Source organism: Cheilinus undulatus, linkage group 23 (assembly GCF_018320785.1).
Source record: "Cheilinus undulatus linkage group 23, ASM1832078v1, whole genome shotgun sequence".
NCBI lineage: Eukaryota > Metazoa > Chordata > Actinopteri > Labriformes > Labridae > Cheilinus > Cheilinus undulatus.
In genome coordinates this window covers 7,202,214-7,221,895 of record NC_054887.1, presented here as the reverse complement: position 1 = coordinate 7,221,895, position 19,682 = coordinate 7,202,214, and the positions used below count along the sequence as shown (strand labels likewise).

Below are 19,682 nucleotides of genomic sequence, written 5' to 3'. Positions count from 1 at the left end.
CTGATGCCATCTTTTAGTCTAGGTATTAACAGTGTTTCCCTTTTATGTTCTGCTATTTCAAATAATAATGGGAAATGAACTCCAAATGTTGACTAACTTTAAATGTAATCTATAATGTATTTCACATATTTTCAGCAATAATATAAGAAAGAAAAGAGAGAAAACTTTATTTAAAAAAACACTCGAAACCAAATCTTGGAATAATCAGTATCCAGTGTGGACCCTTGGGTGAGGTCCTTTGCACCATGAATTAAAGTGTCTGCTAAATGACACCATAACAAATTCTGGACAATTATCTAAAAAAATCTAATAGCAGAAATGACTATGTTGTAGGAAAGCTGAAATATCATGTCCTCATACGCAGGGTCTTTGAAGGATAAAGCGATTTGTATCAACAAACCTTTAAGGACAATGAGTTGAATATTTTTGCCTTATTTCTCATCCATGTTTACGTCAGCAAAAAGGAAAATAGAAAGAGGGCGTCAGAGGGAAAAATGACACGTTGCTTTGAGCTGCTTCATGATGCCTCACTCTCAAGCTGTTAGATACAGGACACAACTGAATTAAGACGATATTGTTGCTGCTTGTATCACATTTGTTCAACAGGCACTAGCACAAAACCCTGGTCTTCATTTGATCGATGGAGCATTCCCTGCTGCATATCTAAAGCTCATTTGATTTGTCTGGAAGCAGTACTGGTCAGAAAAAGATCTTTTTTTTGAGATTCGTGACAGAAGCAATCCAGTTCAAGGCCACATTTTTTTCAAACTACTCAAAGAACAGCAAAGTGAGCAGCCTAAAGGGCAGAAACCCAGACCCAAGCACCCTGTAAACCTGTGGAAAATCAGTGTTTTTTTCCTTTCAAAACTCAGTGTTGAATGGGTAGTCCTTGTGTTTCAAGCTCCTGCAGAGGTAGAAAAATGAAAGTGACCTTAAACACATGTTCTGAATCTAATCACAAACAAGCTTCAGAAGAATAAAACAGTCACCAACAATATTCACACTTGCCATTGCATGGGACAGGCTCTCCAGTTCCTGTTGAACCCTAATATAATCTTCATTTCGTCCTCGGTGAGTTCAAAGTCAAACACCTGCAAAGATTTTAAAAAAAGGTTTTATGCACAAGCTGGAGAGTGTGAGTAAGTGAGGCAGGTTGAGTTATAATCCGAGGAAATATCTCAACTATTTCTCAGCTAATTACCTGGAAATTCTCCCGAATGCGGTGAGGTGTAACTGACTTGGGGATCACGATCACGTTCCTTTGGATGTGGAAGCGGATCAGAACCTGACGGGAGAATAACATGTGAGCGTGATCAGAGGTCATGACTCCAGGTGTAATAACAGTAGCGTTCAAACCATCTTAACTTAATACCAAGAACACTACCACTGTGGATGCATGCTTATTTTCTGAGTAAAAGGAGACATAAGCCTTCTTCTTGACTGCACATTAACTACTGAAACTTTGCTGAAGTCAGTGGAAGAAGCCTGCATGAGGGCTTTACCTGAGCAGACGTCTTCTTGTGCTTCTCAGCGATGGCTTTAATGTTCGGATCCTCCAGCAGTGAGGGGTCTTCAGGTTTAGCCCTGAAATTCAAATGCATGACTCAACATTATTTATATTACCATTTATATTATTCCTTCTTCATGATTCCTTCCGTCTTTACAAGATTCCCAGTTCCAGACTAACTGAAGCATCCCCACAGCAGAATACTCCCACCGCCATGTTTCACAGTTGGGACGGTGTTCTTTGAGCTCTACCCCTTTCCCTCCTTTCTCCACACATAACTGTCTCCATGGCCAAAGAGTTCTAGTTTGGTCTCATCTGACCAAAGGCCATGCTTTCAGTGGGCAGAATCTTTCTTCTGGTTGTCCTTGGCATCCTTCAGTCTGGCTTGAACGCGTCTCTTCTCTCAGCCCATTCCTGTCCAGGGCTCTAGTGATGGTCTTCTATGAGACTAAGATTCCTGACTTGGCTAAGTCATTCATTAGTGTCTTGGTAGTTGTTCTGGGGTCTTTGGACACATCTCTCACTAGTCTTCTTTCCAGGATCTTTGAAATCTTTCTCTTCCTACCTCTGCCAGGCTTGTACTGGACTGTGTGGTTCTCATTGAATGTCTTGATGATACTTCTCACTCCTGTTCTTGGCACTTGGAAACACTGTGATAACTTTGTAGCTCCTTCTCCTGGTTTGTGAGCATCAACAGTTCTTTTTCTCAAGACTAAACTGATTTCTTTCTCCAGTGACAGCTCAGACCCTTACTGAAGTTTTAACTTCATTTACAACCTCTGAGCATTTAAAAGTTCACGGCATAACAGCGGTTTGTGCTATGTCTCGACAGAACCATCACTTCTAAAGGGGGCTTATAATTTAAACCCTGGTAGTTTTTTTTGTTTTTGTGAAATGCTACTTTTGCACCGGATTAAATGTTTCAAAATCCTAAGTATTCAGGCTACTGGTCCGCCAGGTTCATGAATTTAAAGTATTGATATGAAGGATTTGGAAGCTTTGCCAGGTAGATCCGGCAGATAACAGATATGGAATCAGGCCAATCCAACAGTGTTTCAAGGTTACATCAGGAACGATGCCTCTGCACACAAACTAAACAAAAACAGAGCTATGTGGAACTACACAGAAGCATAAAGCAGGCTTAAGTCCAGCCATCAACACCTGTATATAATTCTAATTCGTTATCAGACCAATAAGAGCACTAAAAGAACATCAGTAATAAACCAAAACAAAACATGACAACTCTGTGTCTTTCATGGTAAATTACCACAGCGGGACAAACCCTTTTAACAAAGAGGAAGACAAGTCACAAGCTGAAACCAACCAAAAAGGATAGGACATACTTGATCACGTTATGTAACACTGACTCAGCATTCATCAAAATTTGACCCACTTTGCTTCCATGTTGAGAAACAACACATTAAAAAATTTCCCTTAATATATCACGTGAAAACAACTGACCAGGGTCTGTCTGGAGAGCCCAGGGGGCTGTACGCTGTCACTGAGATGCCCTGAGAGTGGCAGAAGTTGATCAGCTTCTCCTGGGTCAGGTATGGATGGCACTCAATCTGAGGGGACAAGGACCACAAGGAGGGACGTATGAATCAAATCAAACAGTCAAATATGGGGTCAACCTTGTTGTCAAGTACAATGTAACTTTACATATGTAACTGGTCAGCTTTTGAAAGTAGTATGACATTTAAACTAAGTTTGGATCTCTAATCAAAAGTATTAACGTCAGCCTTTATAGCTTACAGTACACCACTGGCATTGTTTAAAAGGAGAATCTTCCACATCAAACTCAGTAAATCAGTCTTTTGTTCTGTGTGGTACAAAGGACAGAGGTACAATGGTGCTGTAATCAAATAAACCAAACTAAATCAGACATTAATGAGGAACAATTGTTCTGAAAAACAGCTAAAACATAAGGTCGCCTCCTCTTATTGGTGTGGCCTGAGGGGAAACTCAAGTAAACCATGTTGATTTACAAAGACATTTATTTCTTAGACCTTATAGGAGGAGACAGATAATGTTATAATAGCCTTTTGCCCTTCAGAAACAGCAAGTGTATCTGTTTTCCTGCTGCTCAGTAGCCTTCATTCAAAATATATTTGATCTAAAAAGCTGCTTTTGTATATAAAAAGGCTGCCTGTGTTTCTACTGGAAATTAAAGAATCTTATGCCCTATTTGCAGGAGATAATTACCTAGGAACCTCTGAAAATCTATAATAATTGTGCAGGGTTTCTGTTTTTTTTAATCCTGTGTGAATTGGCCATGTCTGTAATTTGCAAAGTAAATATCCCAGGACAATTATGTATAATTTTTTACAGGTAATACTAATTCAGTGCAAATCGGCATTGATTCCTACAGAATGCAATATGCACAACATTGCAATTTTTATTTGAACTTTACAAATAAAATTCACTGTGCATCTTCATTGCTGCAGCCATGCAGCACCCTTATGCTTTCCTAAAGAAATTTCTGTATAATTTAGTAAATTACATACTTAGCTTATCCTGTGTGAATGCACTGCACCAAACCATGCTGTCAGGGGGTAATACATATATTACCAGAGGTCCACAGGTAATGCTAGTCCTGTGTGTTTAGTACTTTAATGTACCTGGTTGTTGGCAGGCTTGTACTTCAGGCCAGGCTTGTTGAGGATGGCTTCAAGCTGCTCCTTGTTGAAGTTGGACACACCAATAGCTTTGACCAAACCTGCGTCCACTAGCTCCTCCATCCCCTGGAAAAAAAAAGCACCATTACTTTACCCTTAGTTATCCAGTTCATTCTTGCATGATAACATTTTAGCTTACACAAGGTAAACCTGTCCTAAAATACCAGACATTATCTCTCCACTGCCTGAACTTTAAAGAAATACTTTTCACCTTTTTGACTGCTTGAAAAATCATGTAGGAAATCAAATGGTTCAAGTTAAATAAATGAGATTTTAGCCATTTCAAATAGGTTTAGCCTTGAATATTTGTCTCTATGTTAAGTTCTTCTGTTTGACTCACCTCCCATGTCTCCAGGAAGTAGGTATTATCGCTGATCACCTCTCCTGCGCTGTCCAAAGGAAAATCCTCACCTCCAGACTGTAGCATGACAAAGACAGCCATCATCACATTAATCTGACACCAATGGTAAGGTGACTAACTTTGTAGACAACACAATAGTGCTCCTACCTTGAAACCCATCGGCCAGTGCACTAGATAGAGGTCAAGGTAGTCCAGTTTGAGATCACTGAGAGTCTTTTCACAAGCTTTCCTCACCAGGTGCTTTTCATGGAAAGTGCACCACAGCTGTTAAATAAAACACAGAGAGTTTATGAACATGATCAGATATCCAGTATTATCTTAATCGAAGTCCTATATGTGTAGAATACAATAATTAGACATGAATCTTTTACCCTTAACTCACCTTGCTGACCATGAACAGATCCTCTCTCTTGACGACACCGTCCTTCATCATGGCATGGATACCCTCTCCTACCTCTGTCTCATTCTCGTAGACAAAGGCTCCATCGATGTGTCTGTAGCCTGCAGAGATGGCGACTTTCACGGCTTCTGTGACCTGGCCTTCTCTAGACTAACACACAATGCCGATTGGTTACTGGTCACAGACTAAAAACAATCTTTTATGTTCAAACATCTTATACTTTTCATGCACATTTTTAATGGAGGGAGGGAGCCATGAACTATGGATGCATGACATCATTTCCATGATATTAGTGTGGGCAGATAAACATTTCTGCCAGTATTCACAACCAATAAACTGGCTGTATGTATAAAATGGGTTTGCAGAATTTTGGGAAGGACTAAGAGACCTGCGTAATTGTAAAGTGTGTTTTAAGGACTGAAGATTTAGGTCTGGACTATGGTTGATTGTTGGCATCAATGTCATCGTCTGCTAAAATGAATTTGTAAATATCATGATATCAGATAGATGGAAATTCTAATATGCATCCCTACTACTTACTCATCTAAGTACATATTTACAAAGAACCCCATAATTTTATTGCTAATGCAAACTGCAAATATTATTTTATGCATTATCACATGAGAGAGTGCCATTGTACCAATTAGAGCATGTTTTTAATTCACAGCTGAGCTGGCACACAGAATAACAGGATGACCTAATGTGTGTTTGTTTTTATTCAACAACTCCTCCTAATAATGATAAACCATTGGATACATTTTTCAATGTTTTGTTTGCTAAATCATTCTTGATTTACCTGCTTAACTTGTATGGTATCAAGGACTGAGCTGGAGTTCTGACGGCAAAAATAATGGGTTTTTGCTACCTTGTGACATTCTACCACGACCAGTTATTTGTAGTACATCTAATTGTAAATTTCCAGTTATCCGCAAACTGCAATTAGAGATGGGACATATCCGATCCAATATCAATATTAGGTCCAATATTCAAATTATTTTAATATCAGACATCAGGCTGAGGTGCTGCCACATGGCATGCATTGTATTGCTGTCTTAGAGTAGCAGTGTGCTATGTGACAACAACTCATTCTGAGTCCTGCCATCATCATACTTCACTCCGACACTAAAGAGCAGTCAGATATCAACCCAAACATCAACTATTTGTGTCCGTGTGATTACTGTGAAGCACAGTAACGAGTTGAAAGGTGTGCTATCTCCTCTCCGAGTTAACACCAACACAAAGCAAGCGTACGCTGTCGCCCTGTCTGTGGCTTTGATATGAGTTGCAGCGACTCATGTTACAACAGTTTTGACAACTTTCTTAGAGGTGTTTTAACCCATGACTCCCTCGTTTTAAGTCCATGAAGATTTAAGGGAGCTGGATGTGGTGTTAACAAGGTCTGGAGCTGCAGCAAAGGCTGACTGTAAACACTGCTGTTGAAGCTACGTTAAATCAATGATATGGTATTTCCAACAAACACCTCACAATGAAAGCCTGTAGTTCCTGTTCTTCTGGAGTGCTTTGATTGTGAACACCCCCATCAGGAAGTGTAACATTTAAGAAGCAGCTTACATTTTATGTTAAATTTTAGTTTGAAAGCATTACAGTTGTTGCTGCTACCTGCTTCTATGTGAAGCCAGTACAAAGTTTGAATACATTTATTGTGAATAATAATGAGTTTTATGCATTTTAAAGTATTGATCTGTCTTTGCATGAGAAATCTTGAGGCAAGTTTACAGGAGCTTTGTGTAACCTTACACAAACACGACCAAAAACCACATGAATTTTCATTTTGATTGAAAAAAAAAAATAGTATCAGAATTGAATGTAATGGTATTGGTGCATATGTATTTGAATCAGACTGGAACTGAAAAAAAAACAAGGGGACCATGTCTAATTGCAAATGCAATCAGAATCCTGATGTCAGGCTGTACAATTACAAAATCACATAAAAGGCTCCAATTACTATTGTAATGAGTAGTAATTTAAAGGTCCTCAAGTTTACAATTGTGTCACTTTTGCACTTCGTAGAATTTCTAAACAGGAACCATTTAGTGCAGTACTGTAAAACCTTTATGATGTGCATCTTTTATGCAGCTCAATAGGTGTATGTTTTGAGTTGAGAAATACACACTTAAAACAATTATTGTTCTCTGCATTTCCTTGATAACCAAGCAGGCACTCATAACATTTATGCATTAAATCATAATCACAATACCGTCCCACATAATCAGTGGTGTAGTGCAGGGTATACAGGAGTATACCTACTTGTTTTTTTGTCTGTAGTTTACCCACTTCTACATGAAGAGTATACCCACTTTGCATGCACTGCTTCACCACTAAGTAGAATTGCAATAGCCCATTATTACCAAATTTTGCAGCACAAAGCAAATTAAAGAAAGAAACACTAGTAATGCTGAGGTACGAATTAAATCTGTCAATAAAGAAATAAATGTCTAACAGCTCCTCGTCCAATCAAATTTCTTTATCGAAACATTATGTAGTTTGTGATACATATAGAGGTAAATTCATACACTATAGAGCACAATGTAACATCGCCTACGTCTTAAAGCTCAAAACATTGGAGCTTGGTTTCGGTCAGCACAGTAAAGGAAACTTACAACTGTCTCCATTAAACAACTGTTTCATGTCACTTACAGTATTAGCTAACAGCTAACGTTAACTCTTTCACACATTTGGATATGCTCCTGTCAGTTTTTAGTCCTAGAGGCGAGCTCTGTCGGTGCATTGTCCTAAGTTAACGTCGTGTTACGTTATATTTTTGCAATAAAAGGCGAGTTGGAGTATATATCAGGAGAAATGTAGAGGAAAGTTCACATCTCTTCGTTTACGTAACAGTCTCTACGTAAGCTCTGTGTTGGCAGGCGCTGCTATCTGTCGCTTATCTAACTAGTTAACTATTAACAGAAGAAACACGGAAATCATAATAAAACTCACCTTCCACGTCCCCAGTCCGACAATGGGGCACTGTGCACCGTTGTTGAGAGTCACTGTTGTTGCCATTTCTGCAAAGGACGAGCGGTTGTGACAGTCTAGCAGAGGCTGCGAATACAGCTGAACCCACAGAGGCTGCAGAGGTCTGGAAACGTCGATCGATTAACAATGCCTTTTAATTCATTTGGAGATGAACCGAGGCCACGCGATCCTGTCAGTCCGGTTTATCTGGTAGCATCTATCCTAAACACTGTTTAGGTTTTAAAGGACCCAGCAATGCGAAACTGTCATCTGTCGTCAACTGTCGTCTTTAAATCAGATATTTTATCGAACATTAGTGTGAACCAAATACTCTAAAACTGTGTCTATATATATATATATATATATATATATATATATATATATATATCTATCTCCATTCAAATCTGTTCCTACACACAACTGTTAGTTGAGGCCTCAACCTGCACACATCTCCATTTCAAATAACTGTAGTCAAACAACACTACGAGGTCAAGTTTATACCGTGTTTTGTCCCAGATATATTTATCTTGCATGTTCTTTCTTGTACATATCTGATGGAAATGCACAGGTAAAAAAAAACAAATAAAGACAAAAACGGACAATATATTGTATAAGTGTGGGAAACAAATTGATGTGACTTGCAATAGATCATTTCCCCTTTAAAGGTTTTTTTTTTTACGAGTCACATGAGTGTCAGTGCTCTAACATGTGCAAGCCCTGCTTTCAAAATCAAACTAGTCTAAGAATTGGTATTGCATAAATCATTCACCCACTTGGATGTATTAGCCTTAATTGCTTTTGAAATATTCAGCTAAAATATCTCAGTCGCCCCCTTGTGGCTGGCTGTGATATAGGGACTGATCGCACTGTTAAAGCCTAAAAAAATTACAAACATTTGAAAGAAAATACACATATCTTTTAAAAAATATATGTTAAGTAGTCCTCTTTAGAAATGTCTTTAGTTTATGGCCCCCAAAGTGCCTGCTGAGGGAAAAACTGGCCCTTGTACAAATGCCGTTGATGACCCCTGCTCTACCACATTCACCTTGTTGTCTTTAAAGCATTTCTGTGTAACTTTGGCTGTATGCTTCTGGGCATTGTCTTGCTGGAAAATAAATCTCCTTCAATATCTTCATTTTACCCTCTACCTGAACAAGCCTTCCAGGGCCGGCTGCTGAGAAGCATCCCCACAGCATGATGCTGCCACCACCATGCTTCACACAGGAGTTGGTGTGTTTGTGGTGTTTGGTGTCCAAATACAGCGTCTTGTCCGATGGCCAAAAATCCCGATTTTGGTCTCATCAGGATAAAGAACTTATTTCCACTTGACCATGGAGTCTCCCGCATGCCTTTTGAAAACCTCGATTCCAAATTTAATTTGAACTTTATTTTCGTTGCCGCTCTCCCGTAAAGCTTTGACTGGTGAAGAGCCCGAGCAACAGTTGTATGCAGAGTGTCTCCCATCTCAGCTGCTAAAGCTTGGAACTCCTTCAGAGTAGTCAGGTGTCTTGGTGGCCTCTCTCTCTAGTCTCCTTCTTGCACGGTCTCTCAGTTTTTGAGGACGGCCTGGCAGATTTACATACGTGCCATATTCCTTCTATTTCTTGATGATGGATTCAAATAAAATTCAGTTCCTTGGGATTTCTTTTGTATCCATCCCCTGACTTATACTTTTTAAAAACCTTTTCTCTGAGCTGCTGGGAGCCCTCTTTTGTCTTCATGGTGTAATGGTAGCCATGAATACTACTTAACCAGTGACTGGACCTTCCAGACACAGGTGTCTTTAGACTACAATCACTTAAGACATATTCACAGCACCCAGGTTGCTAATTGTGAGACTACTAGCTCCAATTGTCTGGTGTCTAAGAGGTTCTTAACCTTTTCAGCTCATGACCCCCAAAATAAAGGTGCCAGAGACGGGGGACCCCAACTGTACCTGAAGGTGGTTGAACACAGCCATGTACAATTCAAGAACAGTCATGTGGAGACGAGGCCGTCCATAACAGGAGAGCTTTCTTGGGCCCAAACAAACTGGGGTCCCATGGAGGTCAACAAAATCATGGTCTATTGTAAAGTTAAGCTGTGATACCCATATCTTATATTTAACCTGAAAAAAATAACCACTCTTATCAGTGTAACAAATGTCTTTTTTAAATCATTGTGTAGTATATAGCCTTCTTAAAAATGTAAATCCATTTTGTTAAAAAAAAAGAATTAAAATGGGTTAAAATTTGAAAAAAAGGTTAATAATGGCAAAAAATGGTGGAAACGTGGTGAAATTGGATCTTAAAAGTAGCAGAAATGGATTAGAAGTGGCAAAAATTATATAAGAAAATAGCAGAAAAAGGCAAAAATGGGTTACAGTGGCAAAAATGGGCATAAATAATGTAAAAGGGAATTAAAAAGTGGCTGAAAAGGCTTAAAGTTGCCAAATTGGGTGGGATTCTGGTGAAATGGGAAGAAAATCAATATAAACTGGCAAAACAGTGCTAACTGAAAAAGAAAAAATAGGCAAATATTGGTAGAAATTAGCGTGAAATTTGGTTAAAATGGGAAAAATTGGGTAAAAACGTGGTAAAATGGGGTTAATAGTGGCAATAGTGGGTTGACAGAGGCTACATTTGGCTTCTGTGACAAGACTTGGTTTAGAAGTGGCAAAAACAGGCTGAAAAAGTGGTGGAAAGGGTTTAAAATGGCAAAAATGTGTTGAAATTTTTGGGAAAAATTATGAAAACTGGTTAAAATTTGGCAAAACTGGTTTTATGTGCCAACAGTGGAATTAAAAAAATATTCTAGGTTTTCTAAGGGAATCTGGAGGCCCCCTCTTAGTGTCTCGCAACCTCCAAGGGGGTCCTGACCCCAAGGTTGAGAACCACTGTCTTAGAGGGGGAGAATTCATGCAGTTAAAAAGCCAAACTATATTGACTATGACTGATTTATAAAATCAATAACAAGTTAAAACATCCAAGGGGAGACTACTTTTTACAGGCACTGTATGTTTGAGAAAACTTTTTGTTTCATCACTGAACCACTAGAGGGCACCATTACTACACTGACCAAGCATCAAGGCCCTGTCTGCATATCACTCATCTATGGCTCCAAAGTAAAACAATCACATAATTTCATACATTAGTTAATATGTCAAGTCGTACAGTGATTAAATGATAGTTCAGGGCTTTTTATTAAACTTAAGGCACACATCCAGTCTTGTATCTAGCTTTATATATCGACTATATGATCTTAAATAGGCCTTGAGAGGAATAATTCTCAAGCCTGTTCTATTTAATGTAGGAAATAAAGTTCTTTTCAATTAGTCTCCATTATTTTTACTTCCACTGCCTTATAGCATTGTGCTTTGGCAGTAGAGATGAAGCTCTCACACAGTCCAGCTTTAAACCCCAAGAGAAGGCTAAAAGCAGGAACAAATACAAGGTGTCTTTCTCTTTGACAGAATCAGATAAAACCTCACAGACCTTTAACAGAGCCATTCAACACTCTGAGCAGCAGATAAGAGACGGAGAAGAGAGGCGATATCAAAAAACACACAAAGGGAGAAAAGTTATGGGAGCTGGCAGCCACTGTGTACCTCACAATGGCTCTTGCTAAAGTTTGTGTCTCTTCTGATCTTCTCCCAGCTGGACGTCTGCTTTTCAGGGCCCTGTCTCTCCTCTGATCTAACTTCAGACACTGAAGGGGCCTTTTGCCAGCCTGAAAAACTGTCAAAGTAGCCCAGGAATCAAACGGCGTCGCATGCTGTCATGATCAAAGAACCGCAGGTAAACCAGACGAAGACGCAGGTACATACAATTGTCATCTAAAAGAGGGGGGAAAGTTTTTCTTTCAGAGGATCTTATTTGGCGTCTGCAGGCAGATTTTCCCCTGCTTGGTGTGTGTCAATTAGAATAAAGGAAAAAAGAGAGACGGCCGGGTATTTGAAGATTCAGCAGAGGTCTGGAGTAAAACTGAGGGCCTCTCAAGGAAACTTTGGGACAAAAAGTATAGATTTAGGTCAGAATTTAGAGTGTTCTACTCAAGCATTTGAAGAAAAAGAAACATTTCTGCAAACCCTTGATGGACAGAGAGAAAAGATGGTGCCATCTATAAATGAGCCACTGGCCAAAATTACAATGCCAGAACCTGTATGACAACAATTGTGTTTCCATACACAGTTGAGCCTGAGTAAATCTTTATTAGGCCATTTTTCTATGATACAAACCCTGGGGGGAATTCATTTTCTGATGGAAGACTGCCCACCTCCACTATGACAGGCCGTGATATGCCCCCTTTCACCAACTGGGCTTTCATGTGGTTGACCTATAAAGCCTCATGCCAAACAAGTGAAAAACAAACATGCACACCAGAAATTTAAGGTAATTTTCATGCACGAATCAGCAATCATCTATCTGGACATGAGCTTTTGGCATACTCACATCCCACGCCAGGTCTGAGCTTGCGTACGCAAGTTTTCAACTCAGTGTGGCCTCTCTTTGCAGCATGAATCGGTCGGTGTTAAATCAGTGTTAAGTCGGTGACTTTTAAAAAGTGTTTAACATTAAACCAAAGCTTTGACATTCCCTGTGAGCAACAGTTTAAATGATGATGATCAGCATGAGCTTTCAGTGGATTTCCCCATTTTTTGTTATAGTTGATGAATGAGCATTTCTTTATTGTTTTATAAATATATATTTATATGTATATATATTTACACACACATATATAAAAAAGGCAGCCTAATTATAAAAATTGGTTGTACACTATTGGGGAATTTTTAGGTATTTTAATAATTTATTTGAACATTTTTGTTAACTTGATGTATATATTTTCTTAATTTCAGAAAAATTGTTTGAAAGTTTATTGGAATTTTCCCTTCTTTTGCTGGAATTTTGGGGACTGTATTAGTAAAGTTTTGGGAAATGTATATAGAAAATCTGAGGATATGTTTGGATATTTTTGGAGTTTCATTGGAATTTTGTGCAGAAATGTATGAAATCTTTGGGATCTTTGTTTGGACCATAGGGTGAATTTGTTTGGAAATTTTCAGGCATTTCTATGGAAATTGAGAAATGAATTTGCAATTTTGGGGAATTTTAACTTGAATCCTTTAAATATTTTGTTTTCTTTTTTCATGGAAATTTATTTTACATTTTTTAGGAACATGAATGGACATTTGGGGAGTGGGTTTTCTTTTGAATTTTCCTTAACATTTCAGGAAATATATTTGGAATGCTTGGATAAATTTTCTCTGATTTCTATTTATTTTATTAAATCTTTGGACAATGACATTTTTGGGAAAATTTGCTTTGAAAATTTTGGGAATTTCCTTGGAAAGTCTGGGTAACTATATGGATATTTTAGAGTTTCAAAGAAATTTGTGAGGAACAAATTATTATTTGTGCAGAAATTTTGTACAGAATTTTCTCGGGAATTTATTAAATTTGTTTGGACATTTTCAGGCATTTTTTAAAGGAAATTTGGGAATGTTTTTTATTGGTGTGTTTTATATGTGAGTATTTGAGGGACATTTTCTTTGGAGATTGTAGTTCTGAATTTTTGGGTATATGCTAAGGAATTTTGGGGAAAGTTGCTTTAGATTTGTGGGAATTTTCATGAAAATTCTGGGGATAAGTTTGGATGATGGGGGGTGTCTGGAACTTTTGTGGAAGTTTGGTTAAATTGTAAGGGTCTTAGCAAGAATTTGTTAGAAAATTTGTAAGTATTTTCATTGAAATTTGGGTTATGTATTTGTATTTTTGGGGAATTTTGATTTGAATCTTTGAAAATTATCAGGCCATTACAGAGATTTTTTGGGGGGAATGTTTAGCCTTTATGATGTAGTTTCCATGAAGCATTTGGGGAATATTTGAGGAAATCTGGGGTTATTTTTTATGGGATTAAACATTTTAATTAATTCTTTGAAATTTTAAAAAATTTGTTTGGATTTTGGAAATGAAAATTTTCAAGAAACTCAGGACTCAAACTGAAATGTTGTTGATGCTTCACACTGAGTCCTTGTGGTCCATCATCTGGACGACTCCCCGTCCCTCTCTCAGTGACTGACACCATTTCTGACTGACTGAACACCGATCCAGTATTTTCTGCAGAGACTGGACCTTAAGGAGATTTGCGGACATCATTTTTGGTCAAAACTACTTCCTGTACTTAGACAGGGCTGAGCTTTTAAACGTATGAGGTCCTACTGATCCTAAATAAGTGGGAGAAACTAAAAAACATTCCAAACAAAAGCTCAGGTCTCAGAAGGATATATCAGGTTTGATGCACACCTTTGCCTATGCCTTGAGGCTCGTTGGTGCACGAGGCCTCTGGTAATTGCTTACCTTTTCTGTCATCATCTTGTTCCTCATCCTTTGAATCCATGATTCATGCCTCCCCTGGAATGTGAACATGAAAATGGCTTTGTAGAAGAAATGCCAACAATCATAGTGGAAGTATGGCTAATATTAGCACAATAGCTGTATTAAAGATAAAATGAATGTGTTGTATTGTATTCAGTGCAGCTGGTGTTGTCTGTTCTTTCATGCCCTCCACATCAGATCAGACACTCCACCTGTAACACCTGACCTGTCCTGGGGAGATCAAACACACCCCTCCACCTCTCTCTCTCTCACTCTCTCTCTCCCATTGGACTTGGCTTTGCTTTGCCGTCCTCTTCTCTGTTTCTGCCGGAGCGCCCCTGGGTCGTAATCTCCACCCATAACTCTAATGCCGAGTGTCAGCTCCTGCCGAGTTCACTCACACACTGGCATTCCTCGCATTCCGGCTATCGGGACAACAACAAGATCAGGGAGAGAATTCCCTACGTCATGAGTCAATCACGGTCATTTGTCAAGTGTATTACATGTCAGTGGATAGACTGGAGATTACTGAGGCTGATGTGAGGCCTGCACACAGCCTGGAAAAGTACTTTTAGAAATGTGCAATAATCCCGTTTATCTCTGGACTAGACAGTCTGATATGAGATTAAACTGAAACAACGCTTCAATTAGCTGGTTTGGAAATCAGAAAATTAATCATATGACAACCAGTGCATTGTAAGAACACATCTTTTAAAGAGATACGGCAAGAAAAAGGCCGGTACAAACCACCAGACACTGCTCATCCCCTGCTCAGTACCATCCCGACAGTGAAGCATGGTGGTGGCAGCATCATGCCGTGGGGGTGTTTTATGTATGCTGTTTATTGTTGCATATAGACCAGGGGTGTCCAAACTTTTTCCACTGAGGGCCACATGCAGAAATATATAAGGATGCTGGGGTCACTTCAATATCCGCAGGTTGAGGTATATCAAAGTTTGTAAAACCAGTATAATTCAGGTTAAGATATGCTTAGTAACTGAGTATGCCTTAATGGCTAGTTCAGTCAGGAAACACGCAGGATTTGCGGCTATGAATATTTCTGTGGCTGCTCTGGGGTTCCCCCACCCTTCCATGAGCCTACATTGAAAGTATTAAGCAGGAACAGCACATGCCGATATGCCGATAAGGAAAGCCTGAGACGAGAAGCAGCAAAAACAACAGAGCAGAGCAGGCATCAATGACAACTGAATGACATGAAGTCAGAAGCAGTATGAAGGAGGAGCTGGGGTGGAGGAGGGCCTGCAGAGAGAGCGGCAGAGCGTAACCAGGCAAGAGCAGTCTAAATAAGGCAGCATGAGAGCAACTGGCCAATTGCGTGCTGTGAGTAAATCAGTCATCAGCTGATGAAGGCTTGCAGTCGATCCGCTGGTCTGGGCAGAGCTTGAGTCAGTGGCCTGTCTGAACTAAACACTGGACTTAATGGCTGACTAAGCAAACAGACAACCATTTCAAGGTTTTTGGGGATGCCGATCAGATTTGGGGGGCCCTATTTGGCCCTAGCTGCTACTAGCTCAACCCCTCGAAATATTATTGGTACTGCTGTAACTCTGTAGGGAGTTAGACAGTAAGATATTATTTTGATTTTCAATGTTTTAACCATGCAGTGTTGTCTCAGTTTAGTCACAAAAAACAATAAATTCTTCTTTTTGATTTTTTTGTTTACAGAGTTAGCATAGTAGCACTGGCTTGTGCTAAAACTATGCAGTGCAATACAGTCAAGAACAAGCTTCATGTTGAAATATGGTTCATATTTTATTTTACATTATTTTATTTCATTATTTTATATTATTTTATTATTTTATGTATTGTATTATTTAATTTTTAAATTTTTATTTTGTTCTATTTGATTTTACATTGTTTTATTTTATTGCTTATGATATTTTATATTATTTTATATTATTTTATTTCATTATTTATGTTTATATTATTTCATTTTATTTATTTAATGAAGTTATTTGTGTTATTGTATTATTTATTTTATTTTTTATTATATTTTATTTTATTTTATCATTTTATATTTAAGTTAATTTTATCTTATTTTATTTTACATTGTTTTATTTTATCATTTTATGATATTTTACATGGTTTTATATTATTTTATTTCATTATTTAATTTAATTTAATTTAATTTTATGAATTTATTTGTTTTATTGTATTATTTTATTTTATTTTTTATTATGTTTTATTTCATTTTATTTAACATTATTTTATTTTATTATTTTATTTTAACATTTTATATTTAAGTTAACTTCATTTTATCTTATTATTTTATTTTTTTATTTTATTCTATTTTATTATTTTATTTTATCTTTAAAATTTGCTGCAGCCTAATCAATCTCATCAAAAATATAAAAAATATGATCTGCAAAAAATAGTAAGTAGAGCTTGTATTTCCCTAACAACCATGCTCATAATCAACGTTGCATTAACTATGAAGAAACAAACTTTCACAAATTTGTGTCACTAATTTCATGGCTGCCAGCTGTATGAGCCTTAGCCTAATCACTTAAGGAGATCTTTCATTTAGATTTTAAGTTCCCAGCTGTATATTTTGTCAGGAAATGCATCAGCAGCACAAGAATGCGCAGCACCAGCGCGCTCTGACGTAAAATGCATCAAACTCCAGACAACAGAGAGCTTCAGCAGCAGTGGTGTCACTTTGTGGACTGTCACATAGCATTAAAATCGTGTTAAAGCCTGGGTTATGTGAGCAGAAGAAGCTGCTGCCTCTACCAGAATAGTTCAGGCAATTTATCCGGATAACGTGTGGGAATGTATGAAAGAGGCTCTATGCTAACTGCATTCAGTTCAGCATGGTTGAAGTAGTTGCTGTTTTACAGGCTTCTCTCAGTTTCTGAACACTCTGGACTGTATTTCTGTCTCATTGTTTGGCCTGTTCTTAAATGCATGCACGTTTTGCAATGAAATACAGCTAGAATGGGGAAATCTTTAAATTCCTCTATAAAAATAACTGAATGTGAGGCCAAGCAAAACCACAGGGAAGTTAGATTTTAAGCTTATTATTCAACAGATGTGGAAATTAAGCAATGAACACATTTCTTTAGTCTTGTTTTAGGTATTGCTGTGCTTCTGAATTTTAGTTTTCATTATCAATAGAGAACATTAATGATTTGTGAATGAAAGGTCATTGCACATGTTTCTAGGATGTTTACTAACGGTGCATTTCCACTAAGTGGCTGGTGTGGTTCAGCACAGTTTAGCACTTTGTCCAGTAGGGTTTTCTTCAAATGTTGCACAATGTCCACTCTGACTCAAAGGTTTAGCATACCCATGTGGGCCCCACATGGGTTGCATGTGGGCTACAGTATGGGTCCCATGTGGGATGGTCTGTGGGTTCCATGGTGGCCCCACCTGTGATTGCCCATGCAAGTGTGGATCAGCCCATATGAGTCCCATATAGACCCCATCTCTAGAGATCCAAGATAGATCCTTCTTATAGTAAACATGGGCAATTGCAAGGACCTCTAGATGGGGCATATATGGGTCTCTTATGGTCTGATCCACACTTAAAGTTCACATGGGCAATCACAGGTGGAGGAACCCACGGACAAACCCACATGGGACCCATACTGTAGCTTGCATATAACCCATATAGGGCCCACATGGAGATGCTGGCTGGGATGAACTGGCTAGGTTCTGGAGGTCAAAGGTCAAGGCTTAGGTTCTTGGCTTTCATTTTCATTCCTCCCTTGTGAATGCCATACATCAAGAAAGCATGTGCTAGAGTTTTAAGCTTGTAGGGCGCTTAGGATTCATCATAGGGCCTGATGTGCGACAACCCGGGGCTGGAGAGCCAAGGTCAAGCTCAACGGCATTTCTTTTCTCCGGGCCTTTTTGACTCGGATATACAACCATAAATGGCTGGTGGTTTCAGGCCTTTTGCAGAGCCGCAGCATGACCAGGGCTTGTTCAACCTTACTACCAGCCCAGATGGGCCTATGTGAGGATAGAGGTCAAGGTCACTGAGCCTCATGCTCATCACTTGCTTGTGTACTCCGAATGTCAACTGGCACCTTCATATCAGACTGGAGCTTTGCTGACGGATCTTCCTGATAAAAGTCATGGACTCTGTCCAATCCACCTTCTTTGCATGGGTAAATCTCAGCAATATTTTAAGGGAGTTTTTTTTTTCTTTGCACACAGGCCCACTCTGATTTATCGATATTGGGCCTCATTTTCATCCATGTCTTAGCAATATCTAAAAAAATGCTGTGATGGATTTTCTTCAAACATTGTGCAAATGTCACCTCTGACCCAAGGATTAATTGATGAGATCTTGGAAGTCAGTGGTCAAGGACATTGTGCCAACAAGACTTTAATAATCACAGTACAACAAACTACCCCTGCACTTCTGTAAGACCTACCACTGTACTTTCACTATCTGGTAACTGAATGCGTTGTGGAGGTACAGTCATTTGAATAAGTTTGAAGCATGTAGGATGCGAGGGTTTCATGATAGAGCTTGATGGTCAAGGTTAAGCTCAACTGCATTTTGGGCCTTTGGGACATCCACAGCACAACCAGGAGCTTGTTGCAACCCTACTACACACTTGGACAGTCCCAATTGCATCCCAACCTGGGGTCCAGGACCCACAAACCTTTATTTAAACAGTTTAGACAAATGTGTTTTGGTAAAATAAACGTAAACAACCTATTTTCTTTGGGTTTTGTTTGTGAAACAATTAAAATTAATGTTGATTTTTGACAGTAATCAATCACTTTTAGGTTCGTGTGGGTCTCTGGGGCTCTAGGAAAAAGGTTCGGAACCAGTGCCCTCGGCCATGCTTACTCGCAACATCCACTCCTTTCTCCGCCCTAAAGGTGTGGACTTAGTCATTCTTTTTCAACAGCTTTTTTCCGATGCCCCTGGTAATATACAGGGACACCCAGAGCAGGCCCTGTGTTGTGTCAATCCTACTTTCTGCCCATGGTAGTGACCCCCCCACCTGCTCCCAGGGGGGCCTACTTGCCGTTAAATGCCTTATTTCAGCAATCTTTGTCCCAAACCTGCCTAAAGGTTCAGCACAGTACTGTATATCAGTGGTTCTCAACCTTGGGGTCGCGACCCCCTTGGGGGTGGGGTGGGTGGTCCGAGGGGGTCACCAGATACCTTAAAAAAAAAAAAACAATAATTTTAAAATTACGCTGTTGCCACTTTACACCAATTCTATGTAATATCAACCCTTTTCACCACTTTTTAACACCAATTTTACCAATCTTAGAAATTTTTGCTACTTAAAACCCATTTTTGTCAATTTTAAGCTCCATCACTTTTTTCTGCCTGTTTTTGCCACTTCTAAACCAACTCTTGCCACTTTCTGCCTATTGTTGCCTCTGTTGACCCATTATTGCCTGTATCAATCAC

The 19,682-nt window shown here is 38.8% G+C and overlaps 1 protein-coding gene across 1 annotated transcript; it reads right to left on the bottom strand.

Moving 5' to 3' along the window:
• Positions 1 to 745: 745 nt before the first annotated feature.
• On the bottom strand, positions 746 to 8,076 carry akr1b1.2 (aldo-keto reductase family 1, member B1 (aldose reductase), tandem duplicate 2). The gene is made up of 10 exons (XM_041781183.1): positions 7,905 to 8,076; positions 4,929 to 5,096; positions 4,694 to 4,810; positions 4,526 to 4,603; positions 4,129 to 4,251; positions 2,969 to 3,075; positions 1,503 to 1,584; positions 1,202 to 1,285; positions 1,009 to 1,091; positions 746 to 904 (listed from the first exon to the last, which is right to left on the bottom strand). Exons 1-10 carry the CDS (start codon positions 7,968 to 7,970, stop codon positions 862 to 864), a joined length of 951 nt encoding a protein of 316 aa, XP_041637117.1. The 5' UTR covers positions 7,971 to 8,076; the 3' UTR covers positions 746 to 861.
• Positions 8,077 to 19,682: the final 11,606 nt, after the last annotated feature.